This window comes from Globicephala melas, chromosome X, assembly GCF_963455315.2.
Source record: "Globicephala melas chromosome X, mGloMel1.2, whole genome shotgun sequence".
Lineage (NCBI taxonomy): Eukaryota > Metazoa > Chordata > Mammalia > Artiodactyla > Delphinidae > Globicephala > Globicephala melas.
In genome coordinates, this window is record NC_083335.1 from 32,477,381 (window position 1) to 32,497,988 (window position 20,608).

At 42.0% G+C, this 20,608-nt stretch overlaps 1 protein-coding gene and 1 long non-coding RNA gene across 5 annotated transcripts in view; both read left to right on the plus strand.

Annotated features, from left to right (window-relative positions):
* AMOT (angiomotin) overlaps positions 1–15,594 on the plus strand; it is a 74,199-nt gene extending 58,605 nt beyond the window's left edge. For 3 of the 4 annotated variants that reach the window (XM_030835722.2, XM_030835724.2, XM_070044711.1), the window contains one exon: positions 207–1,698. In XM_030835722.2, the coding sequence (XP_030691582.1) occupies positions 207–304 (98 nt within the window). In that variant the 3' untranslated portion in view covers positions 305–1,698. Of the gene's footprint in view, positions 1–206; positions 1,699–15,521 lie in introns of those variants that run through there. The other variant, XR_009560743.2, reaches the window with a different exon arrangement.
* A 1,245-nt stretch (positions 15,595–16,839) lies between these two features.
* Positions 16,840–20,608, plus strand: part of LOC132594600 (uncharacterized) — a 49,499-nt gene continuing 45,730 nt past the window's right edge. The window contains exon 1 of the long non-coding RNA XR_009560793.1: positions 16,840–17,718. This is a non-coding gene — a long non-coding RNA (uncharacterized lncRNA). The remainder of the gene's footprint in view (positions 17,719–20,608) is intronic.

The following is a 20,608-nucleotide window of genomic DNA, read 5'->3' on the forward strand; positions in this document are numbered from 1 at the left end:
GAGTCTGTAAATGACTTCTCCAGGATAGAACGGGGATGAGTCAAGGTCATTTTCCCAGTAAAAGTAAATGCTCAGGTGAACAACAGGGGGAGTGTAGTGGGCCAATGTCACTTTGCCTGAGGCTTAATGGGGGCTCTAAAGCCACTTCTAAAATTTGAGTTTTCACCTTGTCCCTAAGTGTTTTCTAACCCCTTATTTCCATTTAGATGGCCCTGTTTTCCACTCCAATACTCTGGAAAGAAAAGCTCCCATTCAGATCCTGGGACAAGAGCCTGATGCAGAGATGGTGGAATATCTCATCTAAATGGCCTAATCAAGAGCTGCAGTTTATCAGCAAGAATGCTTTTAATCATTTTTCCCTTTTGTTTGTTCTTATTTTGAGGGTGAGGACAAGGGTTGGGTGGGGGGATGTTTTTTAAAGGGACTTTTTATTGAAACAACATAGTACTTAGGTAATACCATATGAACTCCAGTCTGTTCTGGTACACTTAGAGAGTACCTCTAAAGACAGATCAATGAGAATGTGCTCTAAAGTTTATTGTTGGGATTTATACAAATTCTGGGACTGTTAATAGCTGGATATACATCAGTGTTTTCAATGTGCTGAAATTTGTTTAGCATTTCCATATTCTGGATCATTCTTTAATCGAAGAGCACAGTATGTTTGGAAGACAGTGTGTAACATGTAGTTCAGAAGTCGAAGCCAGAGAGGATTTGGGTGTGTGCTGTTTTGTATAGTTTCCATCTAGGCAGCATCCAGAAAGAGCTCTCGCCTCGGGCACATGAAAGGGAATAGTTTTAAGAGCTATGTAAACTGGAGAAAAGGTAGGGAGTATTGGGGTGTGGAAGGGTGCTGGAGCTAATTTTCCCTCCCAATTTCCCAGCTACCCTGGGCCAGGAGATTGTGTTTATCTTTATTTCAGTGGTGCTTTGGAAGTGGATTCTTTTGGTTCCCTCGTGGAGGTTCATACATTCATATATATACTGTGGAGTAATTTATGCATTTGGATAATTAATATATTGCTTTCAGATGCTAGGAGAGTAAATTAGCTGAGTGATGTACAACTTCTTCTCTCTTAGGGAGTTAGACCATCCGAGGCCTTGATGGAGAGTTAGTTGCATGAGGCGCTGTATGCAGACTTGTGTGGTCTGTGTGTAGCCAGGAACATAGCTCGCTTGCCTTTCCCGAGACCAACCTGCTTAGTGTTTATTTCTTCTCCAGCACAAATTCACTGGCTGTGTCACCAGTCTCAAATTGCCAATCATTTGCAAAATGAGGAAGCGTTTTCGTTGACAGGTTGAATGCTTTGAATTTCTGGTGACTACTTTGAAATAACTCGTGTTGTTTTCCCAAATTCTTAGCATACGTCTTAAAAGGCATATATGACTATCACCTCCAAGGGAATAGCATCAGAAGCCCAAAGTACTATGCTGCAGTCAGGGGAGAGGGAGGCTGCAGCAGTATCCTCAGCTACCTCTTCTCACTGCCAGTGACTCCATCTTGGAATACCTTTGGAGAGCAGCAGGAAACGCACATGTGGGCAGGGACCAAAGAGGCCGTGGCTCCAAGCTTTGCCTTAGGTCTGCCTCCAGGGACACAGAAGGGCTGCCTGTTGCCACAGGTCTCTGCCCTGTGTCGCCTCTCTGCCCTTCATTAAGGTGATAAATCCATAGACAATGTCATTAAGATCAGTTTTCAGGGGTATTGGGGGGGGTGAGGGGAGTGGGGGTATTAGGTAAGGGTGGGGGGGTAGAGGTTTGGGGATATGTTAGTTAGAAACCAAATTCATAGAAGAGTAGGCCTGATATATTACATTGTGAGGCATAGTGGCTGGAAGGAACTTTAGCAATATAGCCATACCCCCTCATTTTAGTAATGAGGAATCTGAGACCTGGAGAGGTTAAGTGACTTTTTCAAGATCACACAACACAGCTTTCTACTCTGCCGATTACCATGCTTAATTTGGGAAACGCTTATATACAAAAAGCCCCACTTTAAGAAAAGACACTGACACGGTCCAGGGCACATGCATTTTGGAAAATGTCCCTGGCTTGAGTAATTTGTCCAAGGTTTTGAATTCCTATCTTGCCTCTCCTGCAGTGCCTTTTGCAAGGTTTTCCCTTTCCTGATCCTTATTTCAACACTGAGCCACATGAAACATCCCCCTAAGAAATCAACCTCACTTTTCTTGCTATGGGATTGGCTATCTCGGATCATCTTACAGGGTTCCTCTGCGAGTATAGGAATGGTATATTTAACAATGTTTTTCTGGTCATTCCTAAAGGGAATTATTTTGTATGTGGTGAGGGAGAGACAGGAGGGAAGGTGATGTGATTTTTCAGCCAGTCTTGACATTTTCAAAGATGAAGTGATCATCCTACACGAGTCCTCAGTCATCAAGTGAATCCCAAATAGAAATTAAAAGTGCAGTTGTGTTAATACTCATACTACCCTATAGTCACAGGGGAAAAAAATCCTTCAAATAGTAGAAGCAACAAGTAGCAAACTTCAGGACTGCTACTTTCTATTCAAATAAATAAAAAATAAATAAAAAGAAACCTTTCATCTACTCCTTTCATGGTTATGACACATTGCCAGAATTTTTGCTAGCTCTGGGAGCCGTCATTTTAATCACATTCTGTAAGGTGACAAATGTCATACATTCCACACTGTGGGCAGCCATCTCTTTAGACTCATATATTTTGGGGAAAGGAGGAACTTCTTGGCCAACTACTATTTTGAACTTTCCACAACTTCTCTGCCCCCTCACACCAGAGGCAGTTCCTTTTGGCTCAATTTTTTATCACAGGTAATTTGCTAAAATAATATGGAACATCTAAGAGGTGGAAGAAGTCCATGTCAGTGTATTATGTTTACGAGGAAGATAGATCCAGCCTTTTCAGAAAATCTCTAATAGGTGTCATTTAAAAACTTCAGGTTTATGGGAGAAATCTCAAGTTAGCCACCTTTTCATGATTGTGTGGATGTAATAACATTTGGGGGATCTTTCTGGACTCCCATCTATCTATGCATTTTACTGGCACCTCAGGACAGGAGGGTGACCTTGTTGTCTTAACTTGTACTGCCTGGTGGTCTCTGGGGACCTTCTAAGTCAGTTGTACACCAATGTCCCATGTACAGAAAAACTTCATTAGAACAAACTTTACTTGATATAAAATTCCTATTAACAATTTTTTTATTAAATAAAACTAGCTTGAGCTGTCTTTTAAGATCATGTATCTTGATTGCTGTTTTAATGAAGGATTTATTCTCAGTGCTGCTTTTGAGCTTCAGGATGACAGGATAGCAGGAACCTGAAATATCTACCGTCATCTGCCATAGGAAACACACCGAGAGCCCCGTCGTGCATTCTTTTTCTTGTCACACAGTTGGGTTGGGGACACCAATTGGAAAATGGAACAAACTGATTGTGCAGACTACTTTTTTTTTTTTTTTTTTTTTGCGGTACGCGGGCCTCTCACTGTTACGGCCTCTCCCGTTGCGGAGCACAGGCTCCGGACGCGCAGGCTCAGCGGCCATGGCTCACGGGCCCAGCCGCTCCGCGGCATGTGGGATCTTCCCGGACCAGGGCACGAACCCGTGTCCCCTGCATCGGCAGGCGGACTGTCAACCACTGCGCCACCAGGGAAGCCCCAGACTACTTTTTATGAAGAGCCTAAACATAATGCGGCAGCTTCAAGTGTATACATATGCACTAACCTTTATGAATGATATTCTCATGTCTGTTAGCCATACCATCTCCTGTTATCTCAATTGCTCATTCACATATGGAATGTGTTACTTAAAATGTGTGCATTCTTACTGAACATGTTTTCAAAGGAAGGCATCAGCTATGGGCTAATTGCCACCAATTTTAGCCCGCCATGATCCTTGGAAATATAGCGTCCAAGTACCATCCATCATCAGTTGGACAAGTGTTGGGAGTTTGTTTATTTTTTTCCGGTAGCAACGATGGAGCCATCAAACCTCCTTCTGGCCTCCCTTGTGATTGATGGCATGCGTTTGTAAAATGGATAGCTGGGGTTGGCAGATGGCTAGACAGGGATCACCTTTGGTTTAAAATGTATGTGGCCCCATAATGATTGAGACCCCATTCTGTAATTGACTGAGCTAGTTCCAATAAAGTGAAGCAGGTTTGAATCCACTTTGTGCCTATCTTTTCACTGACAATAAACTTAGCTATTTTAAAATGCAATACTGTGTGGAAAATGCTTTGGTGTTTACCCAACAGAGGCTTTATTTACGCTGTGTCAGTGATTACTTTCAATTCAGTATGCAGTGAAATGGCCTTTCAAGGGCAGCATGTGGCAGAATTTGCATTTGCTTAAAGTATGGAATGTGATTATAAAGTATTAAGACACCACCACCACGGGCCACATGGTCTAATCAGTTCCTTTATATACTCGCGAAGCATATATTAAAAGCTTTGCATCTTTTTATCTCCTGGTTCCAAGGGATAAAATGATGGCCACCCAAAGCAGAGAATTCATCCTTTGGTTAGCATTTTGGAAGGCCCCTTGATGTTCCTTTTGTACCCTTGTTCTTATGCCAATTCATCAGTTTTGGTTGAGGGAGCTTGTTATTAAAAGCAAATCAAAACCACAAACAAGTTGGCTCTTTTCACTGAAAATGTTAAAGCTGCCTTTACACTGCCCTCTCTGTGCCTCCTGTTTACCACTGAGTCCCAGCCTGACCCGGGAAGATAAGATCCCCACAGGCTTTGAAATGACACTTTTCACAGTGAAATTGGGCTTGATGGGTGTTGCAGAATGGATAGGGAGAGGGTATAGAATTCATTCCGTTCTAAATTTGATTTTTTTTACTAAATTGGGCTAAATTCCCTCCATATTTATGATGAGTGCTTTGAAAACTGTACGTGTGAAAGCCCACTCCTGTTTTTCAGGACAAAGAAGACAGCATTAAGTTAACCACACCTTCTTACAAAGCTTTGTGAAGCATTTCTTTCAGAAATATATTGTACCTAGTTCTTAATGAGCAGTCACTTGTGGAGAGAAAAAGCAAGTATTCCTTCAAAAGTGACAAAGATCACATTGTAGGAACATTTCTATATATTATCCAGTGTTATAACCAATCTTCTTATCTCTGTGGTACTGCACCTCCCATCCTGTGGGCCTCCCCTGCCATAAGTGATCTGCTCAGTGTAAGTCATTTGGTCTTAGAATAGTTTCCACATTGATTGGCAATCACTGTGGTATTTGAGTGAAGACACCTGAATGACAGGACTTCGTTTCCAAAAAGAGAAATGGGGCTTCCCTGGTGGCGCAGTGGTTGAGAGTCCACCTGCTGATGCAGGGGAGAGACATGGGTTTGTGCCCCGGTCTGGGAGGATCCCACATGCCGCGGAGTGGCTGGGCCCGTGAGCCATGGCCGCTGAGCCTGCGCGTCTGGAGCCTGTGCTCCGCAATTGGAGAGGCCACAACAGTGAGAGGCCCGTGTACCAAAAAAAAAAAAGAGAGAGAGAGAGAAATGTTCTCCACAGCACCAAAATTTCATACCACATCCAAGTACTCATTCCTCAGATACACAAACTGGCCAAGTCCAGGGTATTTATTTTGTCTCCCATGTTTTTTCATTAGCCTATTGCCTCTATCAATGGTTTTAGTTGGTGGGAGTTGTTGAATAACTCCATATTAGATGTTGCCATTATGTACGAGGCAAAGGAGGGAATGATTGTTGGAATGAAACTGAGACTGTATGTGTGTGGGAAAAACGAAACTGAGCTTTGAAAGATGCACAGGTGTTAACCTGGTGAACTAGGGGGTGGGAACAAACATTCCATGCAAAAGAAAGAGCATGTGCAAAGGCAATCTCACTTTGTCAGACCCGCAACCAAATGAAGACTGTTTCCAAGATCAAAGTCCCTAGATAACTACTCTAAATTTTAACGACCTCTTAATGGAAACTTAAAAACTCACTCAAGTAGGTGGTAGAACATACTGGTCCAGAAGTCAAAAGAACATGGAGTTCTGGTCCTAAATCTGCCGCTTAGCAGATGTTTACCTTTGGACAAATCCCTTAACAGGATCTGAGAAGTTTATCAGTAAAATGGGGATAAATAGTTATCCCTGTGAACCTCATAGAGAGGGGATAAGAGAGCTTCACAAAGTGAGAATATAAAAAATGCAAGTCAAAATGATAGGCTGGATCTATAAAGACGAAGTGGTTTATTTAACGTTTATCAAAGAAAAATTCAAACTTGCACAAAACAGAACAGTGCAAGGCACTTCCATGTCACCATTACTGGGCTTCAGCAATTCTCAACACATGCCAAATCTTGCTTCATTTTTAGCTCCCACCCATCCATCCTATATTACGTTGAAGCACATCCCAGACATCATAGCATTTCCTCCAAAAATATTTTTGTATGCGTAAAGATGAAATTTTTAATAGTGAAAAATTTAAAGTGCTACACCTGGAACCAAAACGTACAACTCACCAACCAAACAGAATGATATCACATTTGGGCTTCGTTTTGCTTGCAAAACTTGTTTGTTTGATACCACAACTCCTGCCTTAAACTGCAACTTCAAGTCTCAAAACTGGAGGAGTTCATTTTCCCACAATTCACATATCAAAGGGGGAGATATTTTCTTTAAAGGCTCCCCAGTGCAGGTTCTAAGCTGTTATTTCTCTGCCACTCGTATAAAAAGCTCCGGCTCCTTTAAAGTCCCTGTCATCCAGCTAGTCTTTGTTTACTCTCATCTAACAATTTGGTCACTATCCTAAGTGCGATGATGATTTTGGCCCCCAATCACAGTTGTCCTCTCCAGGCTCAAAGGCCCAGTTAGCATCCTGGCCTGTTAGCTCGTTGCCCTCTCCAGCTCCACAGACCCCCACATCCATTCCACTTGAGTCCTCTGTGCCCATGGCGGACACAGACCTTGGCATCACACAGAACCGCTCCACCGTAGAAATCACATACACCAGGACCCCACTCTCTGGCCACATTCTCCCATCCTCCCAGTTCTCCTACTTCTACTCTATCTGCCCTTTGACTTCTGAGAGACTTCAAAGTCATCTGACGTCCCCATTTCCTCGTAGGCTTTTAGCCTTGACCTACCTGATCTGAACCTCATGCTCAATCACCTGAACCCTCAAATCATTCATACCCCTTAAAATGTCAATCATTCATCACAAGCCAGGAACTCATGAGTCATCCTTGACACCTCCCTCTCCTTCATAGCTGACATACGATCCATCACTGATCCTAACAAAATAAATAACAAAACCCATTCACTACTCTCCAACTCTACTGTCAGCAACATATTTTAAGCTATCATTATCTTTCCCTAGACTATTTCAATAGCATATTAACTGATCTGCCATGCCTGCTCTTGTTCTACTCTCTTATCTGTTTAGCACAAATATTTATATTTTTTCAGCAACAAATATAATTCATGTCACTCCCCTGCTTAAAATCTTTCAAAAGCTTCCATTGCAAAGTGAATAAAATGAGACCGTGAGAGTCAAACAACTAACCCCAAATTTTACAGTTGATGGTTGTGAAACTAAAATGCAGATATCTTGGACTCTTATTCCAGTAGAATGATTATCGTGCTTTATTCTGAGTACCTTCTTTTTCTTACGCTTATAGGACACTACTGCTATGGCATCCTTATTTTCTCTGATACTAATCTAGAAGAGTACTTCTTGAAGTCCTCTCCAAACAATCTGTATCAGAATCACCTCAGGCAGGCGTTTATTCAATGCACACTCCCTGGCTTTTCCCCCAGAGAACTTACCCTGTAGTTCTAGCATAAGACCCAGGAATTTGCAATTTAACAAGCTTCCCAGGAGACTTTGATGTAGTTTGTCCTGAGACTACAGAACTTTGAGAAACATTGGCTGAAGATTTCCTGGCATTTATCTTACTTCCCTTCCCCTCTTCAGTTCCTCAAAGTCCAGTTTGAACATTAGCTATCACACACACCCTTACTTCAGTAGGCAGCCATTTTATTTTCTTCATTCACCCTTAGTACCTATGGTGATATAGCTGCCTATTCTCCCCAGATATAACTCTTAAGTGGTTGGATTCACTGCTCTGATCAAACAAGACATGTTGGTTGCTTTTGTTATTGGTTTACATGGTTTATAGTCCTTGAGACAACCACCAACATATTTATGATCTTGGTTAGCTCATTTATCTCCAATGACTGTTCTATAATATGAAGTCACTGGATTACGATCTCTAATGTCCCTTTTGCTTCTTCTGTTCCTTGATTCCGTAAGACTAAATACTACCTCCCAGGTTATAAATTCTTTCACATGTATCCAAAATTGGCTATGTGGCACAGATAAAAGACTTTAAATTCTAAATATATTGAAAATATTCTACAGGCCTAAAATCTATTAATCAAACTTCAATTTTTTTCCCCACCGGTTCTGCCCACACTTGACATTTTATTCCCCCATCTTGGCTATACCTACTTCATTCTCCTACTATACATGTCATTTTCCAAAGAAGACACATCCACAAAAATAAATTTCCCAGAAAAATCTGAGAAGATCAAAACAGAGGGAAGGAAGGATAGTTTACATTTCTTTCAAGCCATGAGTCTATGGTAATTCACATTTATCCAGTTGTAGGGGGCTGAGTCACACAAACAAAAGAGGGTAAAAGGGGAAGTAATCAAGGCGTGTGTCATGTTGCAGTAGATGGCCAAGAGAAGGATGGCATTTGCTGAGCCACCATGATACCCATGGAACTAACTAGAGCTAGGAAAAGGGGAAAGGGAAATAAAATTTTTGTAAACTGCTAGGTGTTAAAAACTAATTCTGTGACAAAAAATGTAACATATGTATTCTTCCCAACAAGCAAAGTTAAAAGATCCAAAAAGCAAAAACAAATGTATCTTTTAAAACTCTTTTCTTTCTCTCACACCCAGGGGCTAATCCACATCTTGTGAATTGTGAAACTTAGACAGCTTGGAGGCCCTCTTTATGAAAGAGAATTTTTTTTAATTATAAATACACAACCAGATATTAAAGTACTTATTTAGAATGAGAAATCACAACTAACTACAAAATTTTAAAAGCTGACAAATACCACATACATAACAATAAAAAAGAAAACCGACGCGGTATTTTTTTTTTTATGAATTAACTGCCCGACACACCTCTATAATACATTTTTCCTACACTCTTGGCTTTATACTTTTGTTGGCTTCTTCATATAACAGTGGTTTTGTAATATCGTTTCCTATCTAGAGAATAGGAAGATAATTTACTCTTTCCACTAGCATAGTTGATCAAAATGTATTGTTATTATTGATAGCTGGAAAGCTGAAGAATGCAACTTCACACACTTGAAGTAGAACGGATACTTGTAGAACTGATTCAGGTTTGTGCTCTATACACAGAAGAATTCTGATAAATTATATTTTATGCAGCTCCCATCGCAGAATAAATAAAAGTACTGTGCCTAGTTGTATACATTGTATTATCGAGTACATTTCTGACAGAAGAAAACTTCCTCTGTTTTCAGGCATTAGTGAGAACCAAATACTCTGCATACCATCTTGCACACCAGGGGATTGAAGAAATTTTCCTCAGATTAGCTTCTGAATCCATACATTTCAAACCTTATTTCAGTACCCACACACTTTCAGTGCCAAGGACCGTAAGATGCATTCATACAGTGGTAAGACCTCTGGCTTTGCACCTTTGTACTACCATGCTGGATAAGTCAGCAGAGTGAGCAGTGGAGGTATTTCTGGAAGCCATTCCTTTACCAGGATAGTTTAGCAATGATTTATCTATACACAGGACTGACTGCAAACCACATAAATATGTCACTGAACACAAACTAAATATATCTTCCACTGAACTTCCCCTTTGCTGGATCTCAAACATGAGAGAAAGTGTAAGGGAGGGAAATGAGAGTGGAATGAGATAGCAGTTATATGAGTCAGGGTTCTCCAAAAAAGCAAAATATAAGGGAGGGGAGAGGAGGGAGGGAGGGAGACAGAGAGAGAGAGAAAGAGAAAGAGAAAGAGAAAGACTGAGAAGTTATCAAGTCTGAAATATTGAGGCAGAGCTGCTTTTACTCTGGGAAACGTCAGTCTTTGCTCTTAAGGCCTTCAACTGATCGGTGGGAACTACCCATATAATGAAGGGTAATCTGCTTTACACAGTCTACTGATTTCAGTGTTAATAACATCTAAAAAAATATCTTCATAGCAACATCTAGACTGGTGTTTGACCAAACAACTGGCCACCATAGCCAAGTTAGCACATAAAATTGACAATCAGAGCAGTCTTAACCAATTTTAACCAAAAGGTTAAGCTCTCCTATGTTTGTAAATATTATAGAAACACACTACCATGTGAACCCATTGCTAGGAACTCTCCTAGGGCATTGGAATTCATATCCCACATCCAAGCCATCAGTAAATCCCATCAGTTCCATCTTCAAAATACACCCAGAATCTGATCACTTCCCTTGAGTTCTGCTAGTTTCACCGTCTGTTACATCACTATCTCTTCCAGAATTTGTTCATCTCTGTTTTGTGTTCTTCATTCAGAGAGTTGGTTACCTCATTGTTTTTTAAATATATGGAGGAATTTTTGGAAACAATTTTCATCTACTCAGTGGCAAAATTGTTTATGGTGTTTTGTTTTTGTTACACATTTCCACCTTTTAAAAGATAATATACTTTTTAAAAAAATAAATTTATTTATTTTTGGCTGCATTGGGTCTTCATCGCTGCACGCAGGCTTTAGTTGAATCAAGTGGGGGATACTCTTCATTGCGGTGCGTGGCCTTCTCATTGTGGTGGCTTCTCTTGTTGTGGAGCATGGTCTCTAGGCATGCAGGTTTCAGTAGTTGTGGCACGCGGGCTCAGTAGTTGTGGCACGCGGGCTCAGTAGTTGTGACACACAGGCTTAGTCGCTCTGCGGCATGTGGGATCTTCCCAGACCAGGGCTTGAACCCATGTCCCCTGCATTGGCAGGCGGATTCTTAACCACTGTGCCACCAGGGAAGCCCAGATAATATACTTTTATCAATACTATGTCAGTTCCCTTTTTATTATCCATCCTTGAATGATTTGGATTATCCTGTCTCAGCTATTTGCAGGACATTCCAGGGATGGAAAATGGGCCAGAGTAGCCTTCCACGTTTCACTACCCCAAAGCTCTATCCCCTGCAGGCAAAGATATCTTACAGCAAATATGGCTCCTCTGTGAGGTTCTTTCTCTAGTCTCATTTGTCAGCTTCTCTGAGTCAAACCTAGTCTAGGAGGATATCTGCCCCTGCTGTACTCATCCTAGTCCTTGGACCTGTTGTTGCCAACTAGAGAATTAGCTTTCATACCTCAGGATGTACCGGTCACCTTCAGGAAGTATACTTTTGTTGAAGCTTCCTAAGATCTTCTGTGTTCTTTCTACACTCTCAGTGCTTCTTCACTTCCCATGCCTTCTTCCCATTCCTCCCCTATCTCAAATACTTTCTCGGCAGCTGCAGTTTGGAGTCTGGAGATTATATCTGTCTTGGTAGATAAGTGGAGCTTGGAGAGTTTTTTTTCCCATTCTCCTTGTTGTTCTTGCATAGTTTTCAGGAAGTGAAAGGGAAAATGCTGACCTATGCAGACATATTGATACTGTAAATGACCCTATTTTTGTTCATTATTATACCCTCAGAGCCTAGAATACTGCCTGATATAAAGTAGGTGCTCACTAAATTATTTTTTGATAAATGAATGAATGAATTAAACTGCATTCTCCATTCCTGTATCTGAGCTGTTGTGGTTGCTGAAGAAGGATAATGAAATTGGTGCCACTACACAGCCAGAGGCTCGAATTCCAGCTGAGAACTTCTGTTTTTGCCCTCGGCCAGTTTCCTGTTCCCCTCAGGAAGTATTCCACACATAGCACTCTTCTCCCTGAAGCCTGCAATTACACGCCTGCCTCCCTCCCTCACTGATAGCCTCAACTCCCACTTCAGTGTGAAAGTAGAGTTTTCATTTGGGAACCCAAGGTTATTATTAAAAATATATAACAATAGGTATAGGGATGTATTGTGCAACATGATAAAGATAATGAACATTGCTGTGTGTTATATATGAAAGTTGTTAGGAGAGGAAATCCAAAGAGTTCTCATCACAAGGAAAACAATTTTTTCTATTTCTTTAATGTTGTATCTATATGAAAAGATGGATGTTCACTAAACCTATTGCGGTAATCATTTCATGATGTATGTAAGTGAAATCATTACGTTGTATGCCTTAAACTTACACAGTGCTGTATGTCAATTATATCTCACTGAATCTGGAAGAAAATATTTAACAATAGGTAAAGGACTATCCCTGCCCATTCAGAAAGCACTTCAGCTTTAACAGGTGATGTCACCATGTTGGTGTTAACCAGGTCAAAATCAGCCTCAGGAACAATTTCAACTCCCAGCCCTCTCCAACAGCAAACTTATCGACAGCTCCCGCTCAGCTCACCATTTTCCTTCAGTCTCTGTGGATAAGGCATCCTTCTTCCCGATCAAGATCAATCCCATCATCTCCACCTTTGCTCTGGACTTCATCCTTATCTCCTCAAGCACTTTGGTCCACCCACGAAATTCCCTTTCCCTTATCAGTTCCTCCTCCTCTTTAATTAAAGTGCTCAAGCTGCAGGTTCATCTCTTGCTTTACAAACTAGGGCACAGGTGGGGAAGAAGCTGGGATTCAGAAACTAACAGAACAAGGAGAGTGCCCTAATGCAGAGCCTCAGTGATTGGAATTTGGAATGGAGGAGACTCAGGCTGGCCACTTGAGTGCTTCTGACCTCAAGCATCTGTCGCTCTGGAAACTGGGGAAGGGCTGAACTGAGTCCTTGGGGGTAAAACAGTGGGCCCAGCTGTCGGAGAGCCAGGGCAGGCAGAGCCAGAGACAGGGAAGCTTAGGACGGGGTGACTGATGATACCAGTTGCCTTCAAATATTTGGAAGTTTGTCAAGTGAAAAGGAAAATTTATATTGTGTGGCCCCAGGACTAAGTCTAAGAGCAAAGGGGTGGAAGCAAAGGAGATACAAGGTAAGGAAGAGCTTTGTACCAGAACTATCTGGAAAATAAAATAAGCTACTTAGAAGATAATTAGATCCTCATCATTAGAGCAGTACAGTTCAGAAGCCAAATGATCACTACCAGGCATTCATCAAACGGCATTATTTATTTATTCAGGAAACTCCTTCAGGGTGGGGACACATGATTTATTTTTGTATTCTCAGCATTAGGCCCAGTGCCTGGTTCAACGCCTGTTACACAGTAAGTGCTCAATCAGTGTTAGTTATTCATGATAAAAATAACGGTAAGTTCTCAGTGAATATTTCATAAAATGAATGCATTAAAATAAGCATCATGAGAATGAGAAGACAAAATGACTTTTCCTAAAGTGATATTCTGGAGGTTGTCATAAAGACGAAATAAACTAGTATATGTGAGAGCACTTTGCAAACTGTAAAGTGCTATATCAACAGTTAAGTATTTTCAATGATTTCATTCTCTTGGCCCAGCCCTATGCTAAGCCTTATGGGCAATTCGATAATATACAAACCTAGGTCTCTGATTTTGAGAAACTCACAATTCAAGGAGACCAAGTAAATGTATATGAAAGAATAGGAAAGAAATTCAGTGCTAAATTGTGTGGTGCTGTCCTCATAACAGCACTTCTGGTGTCCAGGGGGTCAGTGTGGCCCTGTTAACTTATCAACGACTGCTTACATTCTTTAAGAGTGCAGTATTGGTTTCAACACTAACTTGGTCTATGACCTTGGGCACTGTCATAGGTCATTTGTACTTGTTTCCTCATCTGTCAAATGGGACTAATAACTCCTGACTTACTTTGATCAAATAGGTAATGTACCAGAATGTACTTAGTCAAAGTAAACCACACTCTACAAATGCAATTATGATTATCATTATGCAAGGCTTTCATGTCTCTGCTCTTGTGAAACCTAGTTAGTATTCATTTTTCTTACTTATCATGCTGGTAATTGGTACCCAATATATCCAACTTCCCCTTCTCCTTAGAGGGAGAATAATTGAGCCTTAGAGAGTATAAATGCTCTGGCCGGGGTCCCTGTTGAAATGGGGGTTAAAGCCATACGCCTTGCCTTGGCAGTGTGTACACATCTGGCCGTCGGGGATGGCCACAGGTGTGGGCGGGGGAGGGTGGGAGTTGGGGAGCGCAGACTGACTGGCTCGGTGTCAGTTGAGTTTGGGCTCCTTCCCTCATCTGATATGTGCTTTTCTTTCTCGGTTGAGCCTTTCCAGAAGGTGCTTGCAGGCCAGTCTAGGTGTCTCTTTGCAGTTTTCCTACACTGCCTTCTTGCTATGGACTGAATTGTGTCCCCTGCCATCCGCAAATTCATATGTTAAAACCCTAACCCCGGGCTTCCCTGGTGGCGCAGTGGTTGAGTCCGCCTGCCGATGCAGGGGACACGGGTTCGTGCCCCGGTCCGGGAAGATCCCACATGCCGCGGAGCGGCTGGGCCCATGAGCCATGGCCACTGAGCCTGTGCATCTGGAGCCTGTGCTCCGCAACGGGAGAGGCCACAACAGTGAGAGGCCCGCGTACCGGAAACAACAAACAAACAAACAAAAAAAACCCTAACCCCCAATATTTGACTATAGGACTTTTAGGAAGCAATTCAAGTTGAATGAGCTTATAAGAATGGGATTCTAATCTGATAAAATTTGTGGCTTTACAAAAAGAGGAAGAGAGAGAAATGTCTCTTCCCATGGGCGAACACTGAGGAGAGGCCATGTGAGCACACAGTGAGAAGGGGGCTGTCCACAAGCTAGGAAGAGAGCTCTCACCAGAAACTAAACCCTGCTGAACCTTGCTCTTGGACTCCCCAGGCTCCAGAACTGTGAGAAAATAAATGTCTGCTGTTGAAGCCACCCAGTCTATGGTATTTGTTATGGTATTTGGTAGTCCGTGCTGACTAAGATACTTGCCAACACACTTCAGGCACATGCAGACGTGCACACAGTGGCCATGGAGGAAAGGGCTACAAATCAAGAGGAAACTCCACCCTGATCTGAGGCCCCTAAACATGGGAAGCAGTGGTGTGTGGTGTGTGAATGAGTGGTGCCTGCCTTCCCAGACAAGGAGCATCACAACTGTTTTCCAGCAGGGGGTCGTTTGTGTTTTAAACTAAAGCCACATTTCTGAGCAAATCCCTGAATGCTTTTGTGGTACGATTGTCTCGATTGAACCATGAGAGGCTGAGTTGTTGAAGCAAGGAACAGTCTGTTTCTTTTTTTAGTGGTCAAGTTCTGTAGAGGCCTTCTGTAGCAGATGGGATTTTATTTCTGCACCTCCTTTTGCTGTGCTTCCCCCCCCCCGCCTTGTTTCTTTAGAACTAGAAATATTAAAAATTGAAGTCGATTTACAAATTAAACTTTTTCTTTTTCTTTCATTTTTAAAGAAAACAAAATTGCTGCTTCTGATTCTGTGCTCCATTTAACAGATCTATTTATTTCCAGGCACCCAAAGGAACAGTGGCTCCTTCAGACTATATCACTTTAGCAGTCAATGCATCAAGATGGAATGAAAAACCACAGGCTTGGGGACTGCTTCCTGCACAGGCTTCACCAAGCTTGCTCTACCAAGCTGCCCAGGAAAACATTTGGTTTCCAGATGCTATGTATGACAGGGCTCTTGTTCTCTCTCATGGTCCATGTGACCTGAGCTATGGATGCCTCTGGGATATGGTCAGAGCTACTTGCTGTAGACAGTATTCCAAGTAAGTATGGAAAGGTTAAGACAACAGGACAGGTAGGTGATAGAGCCTAGGAAGGATTCAGTGACAGCTACTGGTCAATCTTGACTACCCTTAAGGCACTGCTTTAGAGTAAGGGCAGATTTTTAAAAGTCAAGGCCCTGGACCTGTGTTCCCGGAGGATATGATTGAGTAGTTCTGTTAGAGGACCTGGGTATCTGCATATTTAATAAACTCCCAAGTTACTCTGATGCACAGTCAGGATTGAAAACCCTTGCCTTAGAGGGCCTCCAAAATTAACAGGTGGACATATCCACAAAAGCCAACCTCAGCTTTCCTTAGCTAGATCAGTTGCAGACCCTCAGGCTGCCATGATTCGAAAAAAGGAAGCTTTTTCGTTCTGATGTTTTATATGTAAGGCAAAATGAATGATCTGTCATGTTTTCTTTCAAATGAAGGACTATGAGGCAGCATACTGAGCTAAATGAAATGGAATATGCCATTTGCATATTGCTATTTAAGTGCCATTTATTAAATATTTATTAAGTCCCCAGAGTGGGCAGGAAGGAATTTTCCATTCTACTGTTTGGTCAGAAAAATTGGTCCAACCTGCTGATATTATATCAGCCCCAGAACTTCAACCCAATTTTTCATTCTTCTGTTTGTTTATTTATTCATGTTTTTCTTCAGACCCATTCATTCATTTATTCATTGACTCATCAGACCATGCTCCAGAGAGCTATGCTGGCTTTGGGGATATGCTGGCTTTCGGGATATACTGAAAAAGTAAATTCTCTGCCTTTAAGGACACTAATGATTTTTTAACATCTTTATTGGAGTATAATTGCTTTACATTGCTGTGTTAGTTGCTGCTGTATAACAAAGTGAATCAGCTATATGTATACATATATCCCCATATCCCCCCCCCTCTTGCATCTCCCTCCCACTCCCCCCCCACCCCTCTAGGTGGTCACAAAGCACGAGCTGGTCTCCCTGTGCTATGCGGCTGCTTCCCACTAGCTATCTATTTTACATCTGGTAGTGTATATAGGTCCATGCCACTCTCTCACTTCGTCCCAGCTTACCCTTCCCCCTCCCCGTGTCCTCAAGTCCATTCTCTATGAAGGACACTAGTGATTTAAAAAAAAAACAGTAGCCATCTGGCACAAATGTTACCAAAGCAAAGATGCATATAGGGTGGTCCATACACAGAGGCAGAAGAGGCAAGGGCCTCAAGGGAATATATTTGTTATCATAACCCAACAGTTATGTAGGCACTGTTCTAAAAGTTTTACATCTATTAACTCATTTCATCCTCAAAATAATTTTAAGAAATAGATACTATTATTATCCCATTTAATAGATGAAGAAACTGAGACACAGAAAGATTACATAATTTGCCTAAGATCACTCAGTTATCAAGAGGCAGAGCTAGAAGTCAGTCCTTTTCTTAACCACTTTTCTATATTCCCTTCCCTTTGATATCTGAAATCACCATTAGAGTCATTGTGTTTATTCACTATAACAATCAACAAGTTCTGTTCTACGCATTCGCAAATACTGCTTATCTCATTTAACGTTTACAATAGCTATCCTTATTTTACAGAGAGGAAGCTGAGAATCAGAGAGATTAATTCACTTGTTCAAGGTCAAATGGCTAGTAAGTGGCAGAGCTTCGATTTGAAACAAGTTCTGGCTGAAGAGCCCATACTGCCTTCCCCAAAGTGGTGACAGAATTATGGAAATGTGACACCAAGAGAGCTGTGGTCAAGAGCACACACTCTGGAGCCAGAATGCCTGAGTTTGAATCTCTACCACCCACGAGCTGTTGTGACTGTGATTTAGACCCATGGTATTTTCATCTAGAACATGAAGATTATTGTAGTACCTATCTCATAGAGCCGTCATGAAGATTACCTGTGTTACTATAAGAAAACACTTAGAAGAATGCCTGTCACATGGTAAGCACTATATAAGTATTGTCTATTACTAGTATTATTTTTTGACAAGAAGTAGCCACCAGCCATCTCAGTATGAATGTCTATCAGATGTTAGCTAGCTTGTCACCTAGCAAAGCTCTGACAAGCTGTGCTACAAGATTTGTTGTGGGCAGGGTAGTATGGGGAAGGGCATTCTAGGCAAAGGCACGAAGGTCAGAAATAGCTTGATGTGTTTGGAGTTGAGCAATGCAAGGTGCTCAAGACAACTAGGGCAGGATGTATTTGAAGAAGAGTGTGCAAACAGAAGTTACATCATACGGAGTCTTACATGCCACACACAGGGATTTAGACTTGACTTTCTGCAGTTATAGGTTTTAAAGCAGGAAAGGGACACAACCTGCTCTGCAATTTAGAAAAATCACTCTGGCAGTCTGGTGGATGGATTGAAAGGGGTAGACTTGAAGCAGATTGTTCCCATAGTTGCTTTTTTTCTTTTTCGATGAGTAATAATGAGTGCCTAAACCAGGGCAAATAGTAGAAATAAGAATGGAGAGGAGGGGTGGATTTCAGAGATAATTAGGAAGTGACATTCATAGGACAGAGTGAGTGATTGAATGTGGTGAGGGAGGTATAGTGGGAGGAATCTAAGATGACTCCCAGGTTTCTGACCTGGGTGTCTTGGGGAATAGAAGTGCCATGCAGTAAGAGTACATAGGGAGAGAAGAAGGTTTGAAGGGAGGGAGTAGGGATAATTGATTTATTTTGGGACCTGTTGATTTGAGGTGCCTTTGGGGTAGCCAAGCTAAGATGGTAAGCAGGCAGATGAATATATGGGTCTGAAGCTCAGGAGAGAAATCTAGACTAGAGATAAAGATTTTTTGATTCACCAAGAAGAGTGTGTACAGTGTGAAGAGAAAAGGAACAAAGAAAAAATCTGGGGTCACAGCAGCATGTAAAGGGTTGACACAAGAAGAAGGGTTAGTAATGGAGCCTGGGATAGAACAGACTGAGAGGAAAAAAGAGAACCAAGAGAAAAGGTTTCTGTTGGGAATTGGGGTGAAATTTTGCTTGCATTTAGGTGATATTTGTCTATAGTACATGGAAATGTTGAAATTTTTTGCTGCCAATCAGCCCTTTCCCCTCATGAGATTCCCAAGGGAAAGATTTGCAAAGAACAGTAGCCAAATGGAGGACAAAACATCACTTTAATAGAAAAGCTGAAAATTCAATACATGGTTCTCTAGGAAAGTTGGGTTGGAGTACATAGCTTAGGTCAGAGGCTTAAGTAGGGCTTCCAACTCCTTCTAGAACCTATCCCTCTCTGGGTAGAATCTGAAGGATGCTGCGAGAACAACAGAGCCAAGGGTAAATTCAGTGACCCCTTTATCTACCCAGGCGCCTGAAAGAGTGGCAACAGGAGAGAGAACCCTGGGTTAATGGGAGAGAGCTAATGGACGAGAGCACAAGAGGAGCCACAGAAAGAAATAGTAAAACAGGCCAGAGATGGAGGAGAAAGTGTGGAGAGCTCCAAGAATAGAGTGGTCACCGGTGTGTAAGGCCACAAGAGAAGTCACATAGATAAGGCAGCAGATGGACATTCTAGACTTCTCTCCTCATTTTCATTTCCAGTCCTCACCCCCAAACCCTGCAGCATCTGTGGTGGAGCCAGATATCTTTTTTTTTTTTTTTTTTTTTTTTTTGGCCATGGGGTGGCACATGGGATATTAGTTTCCCAACCAGGGATCAAACCAGTGCCCCCTGCAGTGGAAGCACAGAGTCAACCGCTGGACCACCAGGGAAGTCCCAAGAATCAGTGTGTTTCACATGGTAGGTGGCATGTAGATGAGAGGCCTCCTTTCCCCAGTTAGAACATGTAATCATGCATATCAGCTGGAAAAATATGGTCATGGCTATAAGAAAGGCAAGGATGGCTTGGGAACATAATTTTGGATGGATAGAGGTGGGATACTACTCAGACCTGGCTTTATAAACAGCCTCCACTCTCTATGAAGTCCCAAAGGTAAGGCAAGAATAAAGAACCCAGAAAAAGATATCCATCTGAAACCAATCGGGCAGAAGAAAGGTGGTGCCAGACAATGACCCAAATCAAGCAGACTCTCTTGTTAACTTCTTTGGCTTTCCTCCTTCTGATAAATGGCATGGCTCTTCCCCAGATCTCAGGGGACTTCAAGTGGGCCAACATCCGAGAGAGTGAGAGTGAGAGAGAGAGACCAGACAACTCTTATGAAAAACATACCAAGAATGGAAAGCTGTTAAAATGATTAAGTAGTCAACCTAACTAATTTGAACTAGAATGAGCCCAAAGGGTATGTATGTGTGGAGCCAGGGATGGGGAGAAGAAGACTTTCTGAGGAAGGCATGATTCAACCTGGGCTGGAGTTTATAAAATGGGTACATGACAGAACATACCTTATGGCTAGCAATGCATCCTAGCGACCCTGTGGGAATTCACTAGGGTACCAGGTGGAGGAAAATATGAGCAAGTACCAAAAGCTGTCCCCTCACTTCCATGTGGAGATGAAAATGAGAATCCTTCCTGATTTAGAGTGAATGTGTGTGTCCCCCCAAAATTCATATGTTGAAATCCTAACCCCCCAATGTGATGGTATTAGGAAGTGAAGCCCTTGGGAAGTGATAAGGTCATGAGGGTGGAGCACTCATGAATAAGATTAGTGCCTTATAAAAGTGGCCTCATCCCTTCCACCATGTGGAGGACGACACAGAGAGAAGGCACTGTCTATTGAACTTGAAAGTAGACCCTCACCAGACACTGAATCTGCCAGCCCCTTAATCTTGTACTACCCAGCCCCCAGAACTGTGAGAAATACATTTCTGTTGTTTAAAAGCTACCCAGTCTATGGTGTTTTGTTATAGCAGCCCAAATAGACTA